We start from the raw sequence: 19,440 nt of genomic DNA on the forward strand, positions 1-19,440 counted from the left end.
CGCTGTGCTATCTCTCCAGCCCCCCATTTCATTTTTTTAAAAATTTGTTATATTAAATCACCATGAGAAAAAAGTACAAAGCTTTCAGGTTTAAGTCTCTGTCATACAATAATTGAACCCTCATCCCTTCACCAGTGCACATGTTCCACCACCAAGAACCCCAATATACCCCCCTCCCACCCAGCCCCCACCTAAGTAGCTAATGATCTTCATTTTATTCTCTATACTTTGAATACATTCAATATTTCAATAGAGAACTCACTATTATTGTTGGGAATTTTCCCCCAACAATCAGGCCTGCTGAAAAGACATCATTTAATAATTTCTTTTCATTGCTGAAATGAAGATTCTATGAGCTGGCGGCTACGTGGTTTTGGATTTCTGATATTTTAGTTCAGTTCACAGTCTAGATGCATGTCTGTAAGAAGCCACTCTGGGTGTCAAAATGGGTTAGAAGACCTCTTAGATTATAGTCTGTACAAGCAGAGGGTCTGTTTCGTGAGCAGCAGCTCTGGATCTTATCTGGGCCGAGGGTGTTCCATTTCATTTTTAAGTATAATCCTCTTGGGTTTCTTTGTATTGTGATTTTTTTTTAATTGAATGAGCTACACCTACACAAATTTCAGTGTGGGATCCTCCAGTCAGGAAATCCCACCATTCAGAGAAAATTAGCTTTGAGAGTAATCTTGTGAACATAGAGTAGTTTCTGATTAGGAGTATTACCACATCCTGTCCGAGGGAGCATTTGGAAATACATGGAATACATCTGATAGTCACAATGATTAGCTGTGCCATTTGCACTAGCATCTAAAGAAGAGGGAAGCTGAATCTCCTGTCATGCTTGGAAGCTGTGCAGAAATAAGGATAGTTTAGCAACCACCTCTCCTGTGCCTGTACTGTCCCCTCATTAAGAAAACAATTTAGGGACTGGAGCAATAGCACAGCGGGTAGGGCATTTGCCTTGCATGTGGCTGACCCAGGTACGAATCCCAGCATCCCATATGGTCCTCTGAGCATGGCCAGGAATAATTCTAGAGTGCAGAGCCAGGAGTAACCCCTGTGCATCACCGGGTGTGACCCCCCGAAAAAAAAGCAAAATAAATAATCACGATCACGAAATCACGTTAATCGTCGATTTCTCTAGCGGGCTCAGTAACCTCTCAATTCTTCCTTTCCCTGGGAATTTAGGAGCTTCTCTCTACTTGGCCATCCCAATGATGTTGCATTGGAGGCTCTTTCAGGGTCAGGGGAATGAGATTAAGCTGGTTACTGGCTTTGGCATATAGATATACCATGGGAAGCTTGAGAGGTTGTCCCATGTGGGCAGGAAGCTCTCAGTAGCTTGTGTCTCCCAGAGGGAAAAGTAGGTTATAAGATATCGCTTCTGGGAGCTTGCTTTTAAGTCTTTGGATGTTGGCCATTGATGGGATTACACACACCTGGGTTCCTCTGCTGGTATCTTTATGTGTGAGGCCTGTCCAAACGTGTGGAAAGGGGCCTCGAGCATGGCTGTAGCTAGGTTCTGGTGGTCTTCGACTGCTGGGAGCTCTGCTCAGGGTGGGGAGGGAAGCTGGAGCCCATCCCCCTCTAGGGGTCCCAGGGAAGACAGCCAGGCGTGAGGGCAAGAGACTGTCTTAAAATAAATAAATAAATGAATAACAAATTCATTTAAATGAATATTTACTTAAAAAAAGAAAACAATTTAAATTCATTTATTGTGTAGATGATGAAAAAGAGACTGAGAGCTTATCATGTACCCAAACTCACACAGCTATTTCTGAATTAGAATCTGAGCATCTACACTCAGCCTGCGACCTTTCCACAGGTACAAATAGATTTTGGTGTCTGGGGTACTTCTGGCTTTTATCTCTTATGGTGTCAAAGGCTAATTCATGTGCAACCTTGCTCTTGTTTTTAATATTTCTCTCTTTCTCCATTTTTCTCTGTTCCTCTCTCCCTCCCCCTCTCCTTTTTGTAGCTGAACTTGGTGATTACGACCCTGATGAACATCCTGAGAATTACGTCAGTGAGTTTGAGATTTTCCCCAAGCAGTCACAGAAGCTTGAACGAAAAATAGCGGAAATTCATAGAAATGAACTCAGGTACTATAATAGGGGTAGACATTTGTAAGAATGATAGAGGTGAGAAATTTTTCTTGCTGCACAGAATGTGAAAGTCATGTTGATAAGTAAGAGTATTTTGTAATGCATGAATAGGCAATTTCAAGTGCAGAGAAATAATCTGGGTACCATCTCTCCACCTCAACTATGCAGGGTCACCTGGATGCCTGTTTACAAACTCAGAGGTTATCTGTCCTATATCTTTTTAAAATTTTATTTTACATAAAGTTGTTCACAGTAATTGATTACATTCAATATTTCAACACCAATTCCACCACCATTACACCTTCCCACCACTATTATTTCGAATTTTCCCACCACCACTTAAGCCTGCCCCACAGGCAGATGCTAGATAATTTATTTTGTATTGCTTGTTATGAATAGCATGAGATGTCGAGCAGCTGCTTTTGCAGCCACACATTCCTGGAATTCTAAAATTGTAAATAATTGGTGTCTGGAGACATCTCTGCAGCGAGCTGATTAGTTCTGAGATTCATTTGTGAGTCTCTGGATCTTGGCCGTTAATGTACTTAAATGGTGCCCAGAGGCAGTTCGTGAGCTTGAAAGTTAGGACCCTAGAAGGGCGGGGAGATGGGAAGGAGAGACCCATCCCTGACCCCTTGAGGCCTGGAGTTTTCAGTCACTAGTCCTGCATACCTGGGTTTTTCATTGGGTTCTGGAAGTTTGCAGCCTCCAGGATTCGTTTGGGGCAGGTGGAGGGATGATGCCTGCTCCAGTCTGAGGCACCCTGGTGAAATGGGCCCAACACAAGGTCCAGAACATCTCAGGGCGAGCTGCTCAGTTCTGAGATACCTTTGTGAGTCCATCTGTCATATATCCTGTGGGTTCTGACTACCCTGAGGTCTGAAACTAAAATCTAGGATAAATGAGTAATTCTTTCTGTTTTGAACTGTCATAGCCTTCCTCCTCTCCCTTGACTTTGAACCATCACTCCAAGTTGAGTAGAATCCATCCACAACTTCCTTGGGCAGAGCTCTTTTCAGGAAGACAGGTTTAGTGTCTGGTGCTCCTTGACTTCTTTTACACTCTTGGACAATTGTTTATAACTGGACAATTCTGGCGAGATTAGCAAATTCTCATATGATAATTACTATGCACCAGACACTGTTCTAAGTACTTATACATGTTTTGACGCAAGAGATAAGTTCTATAGTTATTCTCGTTTTACAGAAGAGGATCTGAGAAACAGAAATACTGAATGATCCAAGGCCATAGAGCTAGCAAGAGGCAGATGCAGGGTTTGAAATTCAGATAGATTGATTCCAGGGTTTGTGCTCTTAAGCATTGTGAAGTATTTTCTTCATATAGACTCAGGAGCAAAAAATGCAAGCAGAGGACTTATCCCAATTTTGAATTCAGCTAACTCAGCTGTTCTGGTCTGTGATGAGATTTTAAGGTCATACAAATCACCAAAACTTTAATTTTATTAATAATAGAAAACCTGAGCTGTGCTGTGGCAAATATTGATGGAGAATTTCAACTGAGTAGGTCCCATATTCTGGGCCTCTGATAATTACTTCAAACAATACTATCACAGGTTTCTGGATCTTGGAACAAAACATTGTACTTTTGTGAGGGAGTGCTGTAGCTCCCTGCTTGAGGCAGGCACGCCCTCTGCTGGTGATTCAGAGATGAGTATACATGTGGGCGTTAAAGGTGGAATCATATTTTAGTGTGGGAAAAATGACCGTCTTTGTTTTTAAAGATAAAAATAGAACTAAAATTATAGTGATTTCAAAAATCAGCATACTGTCTAATGGGCAATTTTAAGTTATAGTCTGCTAAGAAAAATTTTGGCTGGAGATACATGACTTTTTTTTTAATATCTCAGGAAAAACATACTAGAGGTAAAAATTAAGTACCATTATTACAATTGAAGATTTTTTTGCACCAGGACCAGCAGTGTCTGGAGAGAACAGGATACAAGTCCTTTTGCATGATGGAGTCACAACCACTCTATGGATTGGCAGGAAAAGGAATCGAAATAGTTGAGGGAATTAGTCAGAGTGATCAGGATTTGTAGAACCTCCAAGGGTTTATTATTTAATAGCACTGTAGCACTGTCGTCCCGTCCCATTGTTCATTGATTTGCTCAAGCGGGCACCAGTAACGTCTCCATTGTGAGACTTGTTGTTACTGTTTCTGGCATGCAGGCGGGATACTCTCGGTAGCTTGCTGGGCTCTCTAAGAGGGACAGAGGAACCCGGTTGGCCGAGTGCAAGGCAATATAACATCATAGTGCAGTTAATAACACCGTGTTACATATTTGAAAGTTGCTAACAGTAGATCTCAAAGTTCTCAATAGAAGAAAAATGTTTCATAGTTATGCATGGTAATGCATGGTAAACATGGTAACAAATGTTTACCACTTACCGAGATCACGTGCCATATAAAAACTTAATCATTATATTATTCCCTTGAAACTAATATATGATGTGTTAAATTATTCCTCAAAGGTAAAGCAATGAATATTTAAATATTTAAGAGTGTAATCGAAAAGTAGTACTAATAATAAAAGAATTTCTTTCCACAGTTTTCAAATACTTAAAACTCAAGGCTTAAGGTTCTAAACAATATATTTTACATGTATGTAAAGAAATATAACCTATATACTATATTTAGCCTTTTATGATCAAATGGACCATAATGAATCACACTTCTTGAAAAATACTAATCGAGAACTTACTCGACATAACACTGTGCTTTTTTTTATTTAATTTTTTAAAAATTTTATTGAATCACCTTGAGATAGTTACAAGCTTTCGTGTTTTGGTTACAGTCTCAAAATGATCAAACACCCATCCCTCCACCAGTGCACATTCCCCACCACTGATATCCTGGGTATACCTCCCCTTTCCCACCCTCCCCTGCCTCCATGACAGGCAATATTCCCCATACTCTCTCTCTACTTGTGGGCATTATGGCTTGCAACACAGACACTGAGAGGTCTTCATGTTTGTTCCGTTATCTACTTGCATGCATTTCTCATCCCAACTGGTTCCTCCAGCCATCATTTTCTTAGTGATCCCTTCTCTATTCCGTCTGCCTTATCCCCTTCTCTCATGAAGCAGGCTTCCAGCTATGGGGAAATCCCCCTGGATAACACTGCTTTATCCTGCTCAACCCTCCCAAACTCTTTGAGGCAGGCACAATATTGCTGCTCGCCTGAGTTGAAAGCAGCACAACCTGGAATGGCTAAAAGACTTGTTCTTGTGGTAGCTGAGTCAGGACTGGAGACTTGTTCGTCTCCCACATGCCTCTTTTCTTCTTGAGCAGTAATTAGACGGTCACACAGTCATGTTGATGATCCACAGTGACCACTTGACAATGGCACCAAAGAGAGGAGACAGGGCAGGAGGACCAATTCAAAGCTAAAAATCAAAGCCGAGAAAGTTGAAAGGAAGGAAAGCATTCAGAGACATAGTGGGAAGACTCGATGACAGAGTAAATGAATGAATTAAACAAGATTTCATATATCTTATATTTTTTTAAAAAACCCTGCTTATTGTATCCACAAATACACTACCATAAGAAAAGAGAACAGTCATATGTTTTGCTGCGACTTGGATGGAACCAAAGGGGATCATGTTGAGTGAAATAAGTCAAAGGAATAAGGAAAACACTAAATAATCTCCCACAGCAGTGATATAGAGAGAAACAAAACAAGGGACTGAATAGTACCAAATGACACCAAACCAAGCCCTGAAGTATAGAGCAGGACTAAAACTGAGCCCTGGACTAATGGGGGCACTAAAGCCCTCCCCTATGTCAAGCAAAGGGGTGTGGGTTAAAAAGAGGAATGATGAGGGGAGCCGGAAGTAGCTGAGGGGTAGAGTCTTGTGAACCTGTTTGGGTAACTGTGTTCCCCAAAACCTTAAATGTTAGCATTATTGTAGGCGTATGACTTACACTATAAAACTAAGTGATTTTTTTATAAAATGGTCAACAAACAGAAAATACTATCCTTGACCTGATCCCAGCACCTGAATGAGCTGATAACTGGAAAAGTAGAATCATGTACCCAGCGAATCAGGGTATCAACAGTTCATCATACCCAGGAGCAAATCCCACAGCTTGGTCAAACTGTCATTCTACATCACTGCATATTTGTAGTATTGAGAAAACCCTTGTGAACAGACCAGAGATTTATACGTGAAGCATTAAATGGGTGGAAATGACATGACATCGCAAGGAAGGGATGAGGGGGCATTTTCCCATGTGTGTTTACTCATCCTTCTCAAGTAGTGGTATGGTGATGTATGGGAAACCTTATTCAGTGCAGGATCAAGTCATGACCCTTGCCACATGCAAGAAAAGTGCCCTAACCCTGTCCTTTCCTTCTGGCTCTGGAGGGGCCTTATGAATGGGGTGATACCTGCTGTGGAGACTGTGGCTCTCCAGGGACTTTCTGATGCCTGTGTACTCGGGTCAGGAGTGTTTAACTTGCTGTGTGGGATCTAGGCTGTTGGTTGGATCATCCTGCAAATCTGATGGTGTCCAGGAGGGAGCTGAAAATGGAAAGACACTCTACAGTGATCACTGCAACAGAAGCAATGTGGTCACCAAATTCTTGTTACAGGGAACTTCCCAAGATGATTCCATCTGGTTTTCCTTGGGACTCAGGGGCCCCAATATCACCTCCTTCCAACCTGATTTCAGAGCCAGTTGAGAAAGAAAACAAAATAGATGACAAATGCAAACAGATAATGTATTGATTTACAATGAGATGATACATTTTTACCCATCAGTATTGTAACGTTCTCCATCAGCATCTTTACTTGATTAAATTTGTTCTCCTGTGCTCCCTGAGGAAGTGACACAAATCATGGTGATTCTTGGGAGAGAACTCATCAGGGAACGAAAACCGCCATCCTTGCCTCTATATACTGCTTGAAGGAAGAACTATTGTAGTTTGATAAAAATCCTGAGTAGGAGAATTCTATAGAGAGAAAGAGTGACTCCTTAGAATTGGAGTGTGTGTGTGTGTGTGTGTGTGTGTGTGTGTGTGTGTGTGTGTGTGTGTGTGTGTAGGGAGAGGGGAGGGTGTTTGAAAATAGAAAATCAAGATTTTACTGGGTTTTTACAGAGTAAGTATTTAGATTCCTTTCACACACAATCACAATATCCTGTTAATCACCAATTTCTCCAGCAGGCTCAGTAACATCTCATTTTGTCCTTTCCCTGAGATCTTAGGAGTCTATTTAGACTTGGTCCTCCTAATGATGTTGCCCTGGGGGCTTTTCAGGGTCAGGGGACTGAGATCCAGCTTGTTACTGGATTTTGCATAAGAATACACCATGGGGAGCTTGCAAGGCTGTCCCATGGGGGCAGGAAATTCTCAGAAGATTGCCAGTTTCCCCTAGAGGGAGAAGTAGGCCAAAGATATCTCCTAGCCGCTTGTGGCCACGCACTTCTGAGAGCTTGCTTTTAAGTCTCTGGATGTTGACTGTTGATGGGATTACACACACCTGGGTTCCTCTGATGGTACCTTCATGCATGAGGCCTGTCCGAACGTGTAGAGAGGAGCCTCCAGCATGGCTGCAGCTGAGTTCCGGTGGTCTTCGGCCGCCGGGAGCTCTGCTTGGAGATACAGGAAGAAAAAGAGAAGGGGGAGCTATGATCTGGAAAATGTTTAGAAACACTGCTTGGGTAACTCCCTCCCTGTTTTGTCTTTTCAGAATGTCTTATAGTTAGGATCATGGACTATATAGCCTTTTCATATTAGATTCACTAACTTAGTAACATACAATTTTCCTTAATTTTTCATAAATAATTTGTTTTTATTGTCAAATAATATTCCATGTCTGGAGGTACCACAGTGTGTTTGTCATTCATCTACTGAAATATATTTTTTCCCAAATATTAGCAATTACTATTAAAGCTGCTTTAAGCACTCATGTAAAGTTTTCTGTGGACATAAAATTTCAACTCCTTTAACCTTTGGGTAAATGCCAAGGAGCATGTTTGCTAGTTTATATTATAGAGTATGCTTTATTTTATAAGAAAGTGCCAGACTCTCTTCCAAAATGGCCATACAATTTTGTATGCTCACTAGTAATGAATGAGAATTCCTGTTACTCTGAATCCTGCTAGCAGTTGGTACAGTCAGTGCTCTGGATTTGGGCCATAATAATACATATGTAGCTAATAGAATTTTAATTAAAAATATTTTTATATGAGCATCTTTGAATCTCTCAATATCCAGTGAAGAAGGCCATGTGTAGAGATATGAGTCTCATTATTGAACTGAAGTTGATGCTTAAACCATGGAAATTGAATGATTCTCCAGGACTGTAGATAATTCACCTGTTATCTTTCTAGGTCGAACATTCATTTTAGCCACTCAATTCTGCTTTTGTAAAGTAAAAGATGGTACACACACACACACACACACACACACAGACACACATATGAGTGAGTTATGTTCCAGAAAAATTTTATTTACAAAGTAGATGGTAGGTCAGATTTGACCCATGAGTTTGCTCAATTCTATTATAGACATTGATATAGCAGTTCTGGAAACAATTTTTGTTTCCCTTGCCTGCCTATGCAAATAATCTGAGGACAACAAGATTACTATTGTTTTTTTTTTTTAAAGTATGTTTAAGGAAGAGTTGCCTTTCAATTTATAAATTTGAGTTTTGTTGGCAGAGGTTAAGTATGGGCACTGGAACTGCTTTAGAAAGAAGTTATTACTCCTTCTTGAGCCCTGTAGGAGCTAGGACATGGGCATTATCAGGATCGCTGGGAAATGGCCATTATCTTCTTTTTAACTCACTTGATTTTTTCCCATAGCTTCATCATGACTTCCTGAGTTGGGGGTAATGCTTATTCTATTAGTCATGAGGAAATTCAAAGGGTCCTGAAGATCAAGTATAAGATTGGCTTTACTGGCAAGAGGGATAGTACATGAGTAGGCACTTACCTTGCCTGTGGCTGATCCCTGGCATCCCATATAGGCCCCGAGCCTGCTGAGAATGATTCCTGAGTTCAGACCCAGGAGTAATCCCTGAGGACCTCCAGGTATGACACTCCCCCCCCCCAAAATTAAATTTAAAAATAGTGACTTTACTATATGCAACAATTAGGAATCTCTGGAGATTTTCCTATTATTTATTCTCTAGTAATCCTCATCTGTTCATCTAGTCTCTCAATAGAACAGAATTACTTCAGTCACAGGCCACTGGACTTTAAATATTCAAAAGGCTCAATTGGTAGTGAAGTTCTATTGATAAAATATCTTACTTGCTCTTAAATGCAGAATAATAATCAATTATTCACCACCATAGTGATCAAAACTTTTGTTGGAATGTCATTATGTGTATAAAACAAAGTCATTATATCTTTCGTTTCTCAAATTCACGTTCCCTGTAAATCATGTGCTATGATTCCTTGGCAAGATTTCCATTTTCAAAAGTTCTGTGTCCCAGACGCAGAGAATCAAAGCAAACACCTGGAAATTAAACAGCTCAGTGTTGAACAGTGAGTGGGTCAGGAAGGAAATCAAGGAAGAAATCAAGAGATGCCTCGAACAAATGAAAATGAAGACACGAGCTACCAAAACCTATGGGACGAAGCTGTAGCTGTGTTAAGGGGAAAAATTATAGCTCTGCAAGCATTCCTTAGGAAGGAAGAAAGGGCCTACACAGATAGTTTGACTTCACAGCTCAAGGCCTTGAAAAGGACCAGAAAAAGGAACCCAAGCCAGACCTAAGGAAGGAAATAATAAAAATTAGAGCAGAAATTAATGACATGGAATCCCAGAAAACAATCCGAAAGGTCAATGAAACCAAGAGCTGCTTCTTTGAGAAAATAAACAAGATTGATAAACCGCTAGCAAGACTCACAAAGAAAGAGCAAGAGAGAACCCTAATAAACTAAATCAAGAATGAAAAGGAGGACATCACAACAGAAACCAGTGAAATTCAAAAGATCATCAGAGACTACTTTGAAAGTCTATATGCCACGAAACAAGAGAACCAAAAAGAAATGGATGAATTCCTTGACTCCCACAATCTCCCAAGACTGAACCAAGAAGACTTGGAATTCCTGAATAGACCCATTAATATCGAGAAAATTGAAACTGTAATCAGAAGTCTCCCCAAAAACAAAAGCCCAGGTCCAGATAGATTCACTGGTGAATTCTTCCAAACATTTAAAGAAGACTTGTTGCCAATTCTCCTCAAGCTTTTCCAGGAAATTGAAAAATCAGGAACTCTCCCAAATAGTTTCTATGAAGCACATATCTCCCTGATACCAAAAGCAAACAAAGACACCACTAAGAAAGAAAATTAAAGACCAATATACCTGATGAACACCGATGCAAAGATCCTCAACAAAATATTAGCAAATAGGATCCAACAACTCATCAAAAAGATCATACACCATGACCAAGTGGGATTCATCCCAGGGATACAAGAATGGTTTACATTCAGAAATCAATCAACATAATCCATCATATCAACAAAAGTAAAGATAAAAACCATATGATTATATCAATTGATGCAGAGAAAGCATTTGACAAGATCCAACATTCATTCATGATGAAAACCCTCACCAAAATGGGTTTTGGAGGAACTTTCCTCAAGATAGTCAAAGCCATCTACCATAAGCCTATGGCAAGCATTATCCTCAATGGGGAAAAACTAAGGGCCTTTCCTCTAAGATCAGGGACAAGACAAGGATGCCCACTCTCACCACTTCTGTTCAATACAGTCCTGGAAGTACTTGCGATAGCTGTTAGACAAAAAAACGATATCAAGGGCATCCAGATAGGAAAGGAAGAAATCAAACTCTCACTATTTGCAGACGATATGATACTATATCTAGAGAAGCCTAAATCCTCTACTAAGAAACTCTTAGAAACAATAGACTTGTACAGTAAAGTTGCAGGTTATAAAATCAATACCCAAAAATCCATGGCCTTCCTATTTGCAAACAATGAGACAGAGGAAAAGGACATGAAAAAAGCAATCACATTCACAATTGTACCGCAGAAAATCAAGTACCTCGGAATCAGCTTAACTAAGGAGGTAAAAGACCTCTACAAAGAAAAATACAAGACGCAACTCCATGAAATAAAAGAGGATGTGAGGAAATGGAAACATATCCCCTGCTCATGGTTAGGGAGAATCAACAATGTCAAAATGGCAATACTCCCAAAAGCATTGTACTGATTCAACAGGATCCCTATAAGGATACCCATGACATTCTTCAAAGAAATGGATCAAGCAATCCTAAAATTCATATGGAACATCAAATGCCCATGGATTGCTAAAACAATTCTTGGGAAAAAGATAATGGGAAGCATCACCCTCCCCAACTTCAAACTTTACTATAAAGCGGTAATAATCAAAACAGCATGGTACTGGAACAAAGGCAGTTCCATCCTCAGACCGATGGAACAGGGTGGAATATCCCTACACACAATCCCAAATGTATGACCATCTAACCTTTGATAAGGGAGCAAGAAATGTGAAATGGAGCAAGGAAAGCCTCTTTAACAAATGGTGCTGGCACAACTGGACAACCACATGCAAAAGAATGGGCTTAGACCTCGACCTGACACCATGCACAAAAATCAGATCAAAATGGATTAAGGACCTCAACATCAGACCACAAACCATAAGGTACATTGAAGACAAGGTTGGCAAAACCCTCCACAATATTGAAGCTAACAGTTTCTTCAAAGATGGCACACAACTGACCAATCAAGAGGAAACAGATAAACAAATGGGACTACATTAAACTAAGAAGCTTCTGCACCGCAAAAGATGCAGTGACCAGAATACAAAGACAGTCTACAGAATGGGAAAGGATATTCACCCAATACCCATCTGATAAGGGGTTGATATCAAAGGTATATAAAGCACTGGTTGAACTCTACAAGAAGAAACATCCAACCCCATCAGAAAATTGGATGAAGAAATGAACAGAAACTTTCCCAAGGAAGAGATACGAATGGTCAAAAGGCACATGAAAAAGTGCTCTACATCACTAGTCATCACTAGTCATCAGGGAGATGCAGATCAAAACAACCATGAGATACCACCTCACACCACAGAGACTGGCACACATCCGAAAGAACAAAAGCAACCGCGGTTGGAGAGGATGTGGGGAGAAAGGGACCCTTCTACACTGCTGGTGGGAATGCCGACTGGTTCAGCCCTTCTGGAAAACAATATGGACGATTCTCAAAAAATTAGAAATTGAGTTCCCATTTGACCCAGCAATACCACTACTGGGAATATACCCCGGAGAAGCAAAAAAGTATAGTTGAAATGACATCTGCATTTATATATTCATTGCAGCACTGTTTACAATAGCCAGAATCTGGAAAAAAACCGAGTGCCCGAGAACAAATGACTGGTTAAAGAAACGCTGGTACATCTATACAATGGAATACTATGCAGCCGTTAGAAAAAATGAAGTCATGAACTTTGCATATAAGTGGATCAACATGGAAAGTATCATGCTAAGTGAAATGAGTCAGAAAGAGAGAGACAGACATGGAAAGATTGCACTCATCTGTGGAACATAAAATAACAGAGTAGGAGACTAATATCCAAGAATAGTAGAAATAAGTACCAGTAGGTTGGCTCCATGGCTTGGAAGCTGGTCTCACATGCCAGGGAAAAAGGCAGCTCAGATAGAGAAGGGAACACCAAGTCAAATGTGGTTTGGAGATTCTGCCTGGGAAGGGAGACGTTTGCTGAAATTAGACTAGAGGCTGAACACAATGGCCACTCAATACCCCTATTGAAAACCACAACACCCAATTGGAGAGAGAGAGATCAAAAGGGAGTACCCTGCCACAGAGGCAGGGTGGGGTGGGACTCCCTGTGATTGGGGGAGGAAGGTTACTGGGTTTATTGGTGATGGAGAACGGGCACTGGTGGAGGGATGTGTTTGTGAACATTGTATGAGGGAAAAACAAGTTCTAACGTGTGAATCTGTATCTGTACCCTCATGGTGATTCACTAATTAAAGAATAAAAGAAATTTTAAAAAAAAGTTCTGTGTCCTGGGTCTGGAGAGAGCACAGCAAGTAGGGGGCTTACCTAGCTTGCCACTGACCCAATTTTGATCTCTGGCATCCTAAATGGTCCCCTGAGCAATGCTAGGAATGATTTCTAAGTTCAGTATACCAGGTGTAGTGTAGCCCCTGAACATCACCAGGTTTTGCCCCAAAACCAAAGCAAATGAACAAAAATATCTGTGTATCCTGCTTTAGTAAATATTTCTATATTTGGATATATATCTAAATATATATCTAAATATATATCAAAAAATATATATCTAAATATATATGTATTTAGATATATGTAAGAGATATTTAGTAAATATCTCTTCTGACTGATTCATTACAAGGGCCCCTGTAGGAAATATTTTTGTGTCGTTTTGAAATAAGTACTTATTATATAAATATGAGAGGGAAAATGTCAGATTATTATTTCTTTGTTTGGGGGACCAGACCCGGCAGTGCTCAAAGCTTACTCACTCCTGTCTGTGCTTAGAAGGCCATATACCATGCTGGGGCGGCAACATGGAAGACAAGTTCTGGGCTAAAACTTAGAACATTCTTTTTGGGAATCCTGTGCTAATTCTTCAACATTATGTCAAATTATGTCACAGATCGAACTTGAAAGACACTTTCACTTTCTTTGCTCCCCACTCTCAACCTCCTTTCTGTTTCCAAATCTCACTCCAAAATCCTAAAGGCTCTTTTCTTTCTAGAGTCTCAAGTTTTATTTTCATACTGTGTTTTTTTCCCCCTCAGGAGTAGGAAAATGGAATGACTTAATATTTAATGCCCCTACTGGAAAAACTAAATCCTTGCCTTCTGTGACTTGTTGTCAGGGACATTTCTAAGGAGGATTGAACCAGGGTCAAATGATGTGTATACCCGAGCCATCAATATTCTTATTCAGATTAAATATCACTAAAATGGTCAAATGCAGAAAAAGCAATGTCATTAACATACAAAATGTCTTTGGAGAAGTAAGGATTTGTATTGAAAGTTGGAGCTGATCATTTATGTATTTCTTGATAATCCTTGTAACTTTAAATTATTCATAGAGCCTGACATTTTTCTTGCAATATTTGATGAGACTATTATGGTGTGTTTAGCCATCCATTCTTGTATTCATCCATTCATTTGTGATTCATCTGTATAACCATACATCTACCTATTCTTCCAGCAAGTATTTATTGAAGAGCAATTGTATGTCAGGAACTCTAGTGGCACTGAATGGTCTAACTCAGCAGCCTTCAGAAGCTTTACCCCTGCCTGGGATTTTCTTTGCTATTTACATTACCCATGAGTTCATATTTTAAAATTTTTTGAGGGGGTCATATGTTGCTGGGATTCAAACTTGAGTCTGGCACATGCTTTGGTGACTTCTAATTACCTTCCAGGTTCCCATTTCAAGAGATTTTATCAAAGAAGTATTTATGAACAAGAACTTGCCTCCTAATAATTTTTATTAATCACTGAAAGCTACAACTAGTATGCAGGTCCTTTGACTGTCAAGGTGTAACTAGTGAAATGCAAATAAACTTGACATTCTCTTATACTCCACAACAGGGATTATATGTCCACAAAAGGGATTATAAAATGACTGTGCTTGTCTATTCTGATTCAGAGATATGTTCTTTGGGTGAAATAACTGCTTTTAAAACTAGAATTAATAGACATATAGACCCATATTTACTTGCACCCGCTAATATGGTGCCCTAGGATCTGACCCTGATATGACCCTGCTCAATCAGCGCTAAACAGCAGAATTATTTTCTCTTTGAGTGGTGACTCTCCCAGATAAGTCAGTTCATCTCTCTCCGTGGGATTGCATTTGCAGCCACATTATTGTTCTAGTAAACATAGACTTGAGAAATGAAATTATTCAAAGTTATACAATTAAGAAGCAATAGAGTGTTAGTGAGGTGATTCACGTTTATAGGACATTCCTAACATGTGCAGATACTTGAGTTCAATCCCTGCACTGGATGGTCCCCCCAGATCCTCAAATAAAGTTTTATGAGGCCCTCAGCACCTCTGGGTGTGACCCTGGTAGCTCCTGGCAATGCTAGGTGTAATCCTGGAAATTCTAATCACCTTCAGGTAGGGCTGGACATGAGAGGACCAAATCATCAGGCACACACTGCAGGAAATTAGGTTTTAGCATCTCCAGGAGTGGCTTTGAATTTTTGTCTGAGACCCACACCCAGTGATTCTCAGGAGTAACTCCTGGTTTTGCACTCAGGACCCACTCCTAGTGGTACTCCCTGGACCATATAGGGTGCTGGGAAGTGAACCCAGGTCAGAAGCATGCAAGGCAAATGCTGTACTGTACCCATACCTACTATGCTATCACTCTGACATCTTTTATTTTTTTTTAAGAAGCAAAGAATTTGACTGAAAACCTGTGTTTCTATACAGTGCTCTAATATGTAAGTTTGCTCTGCTATAAGCATGAGCATGTCCTTGCTTAGGCCCAAATTATAACCACTTTCACCCAGGGAGCAAGACATTTATCCAGATTTTCAGAGTTCTGTATAATATTCTGCACAGAGATTGTTTCCAATGCCCCCCAAAGAGTTTGCAAGACTTAATTTCCCTCTCAAAATAAAAAAGTAGAAATTATCAGCAGGGAACCCTCATTTTCAGGTAGGATGTAGAAAATCTTGAGGCATTCACTTCCCCCATCACGGCAACACTAGCAAGCTAGAAAAGCTATAAAGTCATATTTTATATTATTTTTATGATTTTATATAAAGCCATCTAAGACCTGAGGATGCAAAGAGACCTAATTTTCCTAAAACCTAGAACATTCTTATTAGGAAACAGAGACTTGGAGTTACGTTCACTTCTAGTGGAATAGTAGGAAGATAAATATGCCATATATGGGACTCAAGGGGACTAACCAAATGTTTAATAAGTCTTTGGTGGCCATAACTGTTATTACTTGACTGATTGAGCTACAAAGACTCGTGTTACATAATAACCCTGTAAATTCCTGCCGCTGTTTGGTTCAGGCCTTCAACAAGTAAAGAATAGCAAAGTTGGACAGGGTGAGAGAATTGAGTGAAATCGTTCAACCAGGTAGGGTAGTTTTTGCTCCTGGCCTGTGTGGGGCTATTGGGAGAAACATGATCCTGTGAAGAACAGAGCCATGGTGGGGTTAAGGAACAAGGACACCCCCAAGTGAAGTTCCAAAAGTGGATAGTCAAGCTAGGAAACAGAGGAAGATCAGTTGAGTCTTGGATGCCGAGATTTCAAGCCCTAGTGATGGATAAGTCCTGAGAAAACTCTTCAAGAATGTGATGGCAGTGATGAGCAAAATCTGCAATTTTCATCAAGATGCAGCAAAATCTAGCATAGTTCAGTTTTACAATTCTACTTTTGCAGTAGATGACCATGCATTAGTCCTCTCTTAATGGGTTTAATTTTGGAGTTCATAGGCCCAAATGGATTAGGTAGAGCCAGATCCATTTCTTTCCCTGCCAGGTACTCTAAGCTGTCCCAATTGTTGCTAGCAGATCCCAACATTCTATAATTGATGATCACTAATAATTTTACAATTTGGAGACAGTATATTTTAAAAATTTATGCACATTGAAATAAAATCAATAAGAGAAAGCATTCCTTTTTGGAAAAATACATTCAAGACAGGGAGATATATTAGTTAAATATATAATTACTTGACTTTATTGAGTTTGTTAGAGAAGCCTACTTAAGAGAATTGTCAGATGTTAACAAAGAATACAAGTCTTTCTTTTAAAGAGGTCATTACCTCTCGTATCTCATTAGTGAGTGACTCCATTAGTCTTAGTAAAACAGTTCATGGGGCATGACTTAATGGATGGAATCAGGGACCAGTGTGATGCTACAGAGATTAATAAGGCCAATCCCCGCTCACGCCCCGTCACCCCCGGTTTACTAAACATCACCAGGTATAGCCTTGAAGACCCCTTAGCACCACAGGGTCTAAGCATCACCATATCCTATTTCTCCAAGAATAGCCAGGTGGGAACCAGGTATCTCCTGAGTGCTGCACCCACTCCCCTCACTCCTCCCCCCCCCCCCGCCACCCCATGGAATCCAAAACAAATGTACAATGAGATTTGAGAACAACATGTTTTTCCTATTTAATTGGTTTTAGTATCTTTCTGAAAAATAAATCTTAAGTAACTTCTGCTTCTGTGAGTGCAGGAACTCGGGAGTTGCTGTGCAATTGAAGTTTTCTCAGTTGGTTTTGAATCCCTGTAAATACCTGCAGTTTCTTTTCTGTGCATTAATTTTTACATCAAGTATTTTAAATGCTCAGCCATTGGATATCTATAGTCAAATGAAAATCAACTGACACCAATTTGAGTACTTGAATTTAATTAATTTAATTTTAGGTAACATAGTCATAGTAGTGTTAATGTGTATGGTTTTGATGTACAAAATCACTGCCCCTTTGCAACCATCAAAACATCCAAGACCCTGTACCACTATCTTTATGTCACTCTGTCTGCTTCTTAACTCCATACCTGCTAAGCCCTACCCTCTCTGAAACCTCAGTCTTGTAGTTAAAGACCAACAGTCCAGATCTTTGAGGATTTTTACTTGTGTGGGAGGTTGGAGGGGTGGGGGTGGGGGATATTGGGCAATACCAAGCGGTGTTCAGAGCTTACTTCTGGCTCTGCATTCAGGATAGATCCTGGTGGGGTTTGGGGGACCCAATGGGGTACCAGGGGTTGAACATGGGTAGACCACATACAAAGCAAACTCCCTGCCTGCTCCAGCCCAAAATGTTTATTTTCAAGAGATTTGGCTTTGCTGTAAAGTCGTGATATACCATCGGTCATCTCTCATTTCTTGTGTTATGTTTCTGATTTCAATCCTGTGCAGGTCCAAGCAAGGCAGCCACTACTATTTTGAGTAGTAGAGAACAGTCTAGTTGCTAATGTTTTCCTTGTCTTTTCTTTACAACCTGTTTAAGAGTATGCAGTTCTTTCTTTTTCTGATTCTCCTTTGCTGTTGTTTATTTTTCTGTGCTGGGACAGAAAGTAAAGATTCCAGACTTAGTAGAACTTTTGGTCTCTCTTGTAACTGCTGTGTCTCATCCTGTTCCCACACAGCACACACACAAATGGGCGAATCTCCCTTCCTGAATCTCATTTTAGTGGTCCCATCATTGGCATTTTGATCTTTCCTTTAAATCTCACTGAAGGAACAGTTCTGTGACTCTACGGACTAACATTTGAATTTCCTATTCATTTTCATAGGTCATGAAATATTTATTTTTTCATGCTGAATAGTTATTTTAAAATGATTCTAGTTTAAAAGCTAAACATGAACAGACGAGGGTTTGGATAGAGCCTGCAAACTTTAGTTTGGGATGGTGCAGATGGGTTAAAATGGAGATTCATGGTTTTCTCGTCAGGTCTTACTATCAGTCACCCAGTATGATTCCCTTATCACTAATAAGAGGCAATGTTTAGAATTTTAAAAATGAATTCTGTTAGTATTGGTAGAAAGCATGTCATTTTTTTTTTTTTTTTTTTTTTTTTTTTTTTGCTTTTTGGGTCACACCTGGCGATGCACAGGGGTTACTCCTGGCTATGCACTCAGGAATCACCCCTGGCCGTGCTCAGGGGACCATATGGGATGCTGGGATTTGAACCCGGGTCGGCCGCGTGCAAGGCAAACGCCCTACCCGCTGTGCTATCTCTCCAGCCCCAAGCATGTCATTTTTAACGGCTCCTAGGAGAGCCAGCAAGTGCTCTAGGGTATGTCATTGAGGGAGATGGTGAAGACACTGAGAAGTACTTTAGAACCAGGCAGACTTGAATTTGCTTCTCTTCTTCTACTTAAAAGCCTAGTAATCTTGAACAAGCAACTTGAATACTGTGAGTATCAGAATGCTCATCTACAAAATAAAGAATCCCTTCTTTTGAATATTAAATAGTGAGAAAGTATGCCTTTAGGTTAGAAATATAAGTTGTTATTTAATTTTCAGAAGAACAAAAGATCTGCATATATACACATATATGTTATATTCCTGAGATATTCTGTATGGTACCTTTAGACTATATAGCAATTAAATTTTCCCTTTTATTAGAAATCTAGGAGGTTTTTTTCTCCTTCAACCATTGCAAAAAAATGTATAGTATGTGGAAGGATATGTACATGTTTATTTAAAGAAGAGTTGAAATAACACCCAGGCAGCACAGACGCTGAGATGTTGGAGTTGAGCCATCAGTCTGCAGAAGGGATTATGGCAGACTGTAAGTGAAGGCTAATAAAATATATC

At 40.0% G+C, this 19,440-nt stretch overlaps 1 protein-coding gene across 4 annotated transcripts in view; it reads left to right on the forward strand.

Annotated features, from left to right (window-relative positions):
* The window catches only part of FRMD3 (FERM domain containing 3), a 318,111-nt gene that overhangs the window by 214,417 nt on the left and 84,254 nt on the right, over positions 1-19,440 (forward strand). For all 4 annotated transcript variants that reach the window (XM_004612971.2, XM_004612969.2, XM_055139945.1 and 1 more), the window contains one exon: positions 1,979-2,102. In XM_004612971.2, coding sequence (XP_004613028.2) covers positions 1,979-2,102 — 124 coding nt within the window. The remainder of the gene's footprint in view (positions 1-1,978; positions 2,103-19,440) is intronic.

The sequence above is a fragment of the Sorex araneus genome, chromosome 1, assembly GCF_027595985.1.
Source record: "Sorex araneus isolate mSorAra2 chromosome 1, mSorAra2.pri, whole genome shotgun sequence".
NCBI lineage: Eukaryota > Metazoa > Chordata > Mammalia > Eulipotyphla > Soricidae > Sorex > Sorex araneus.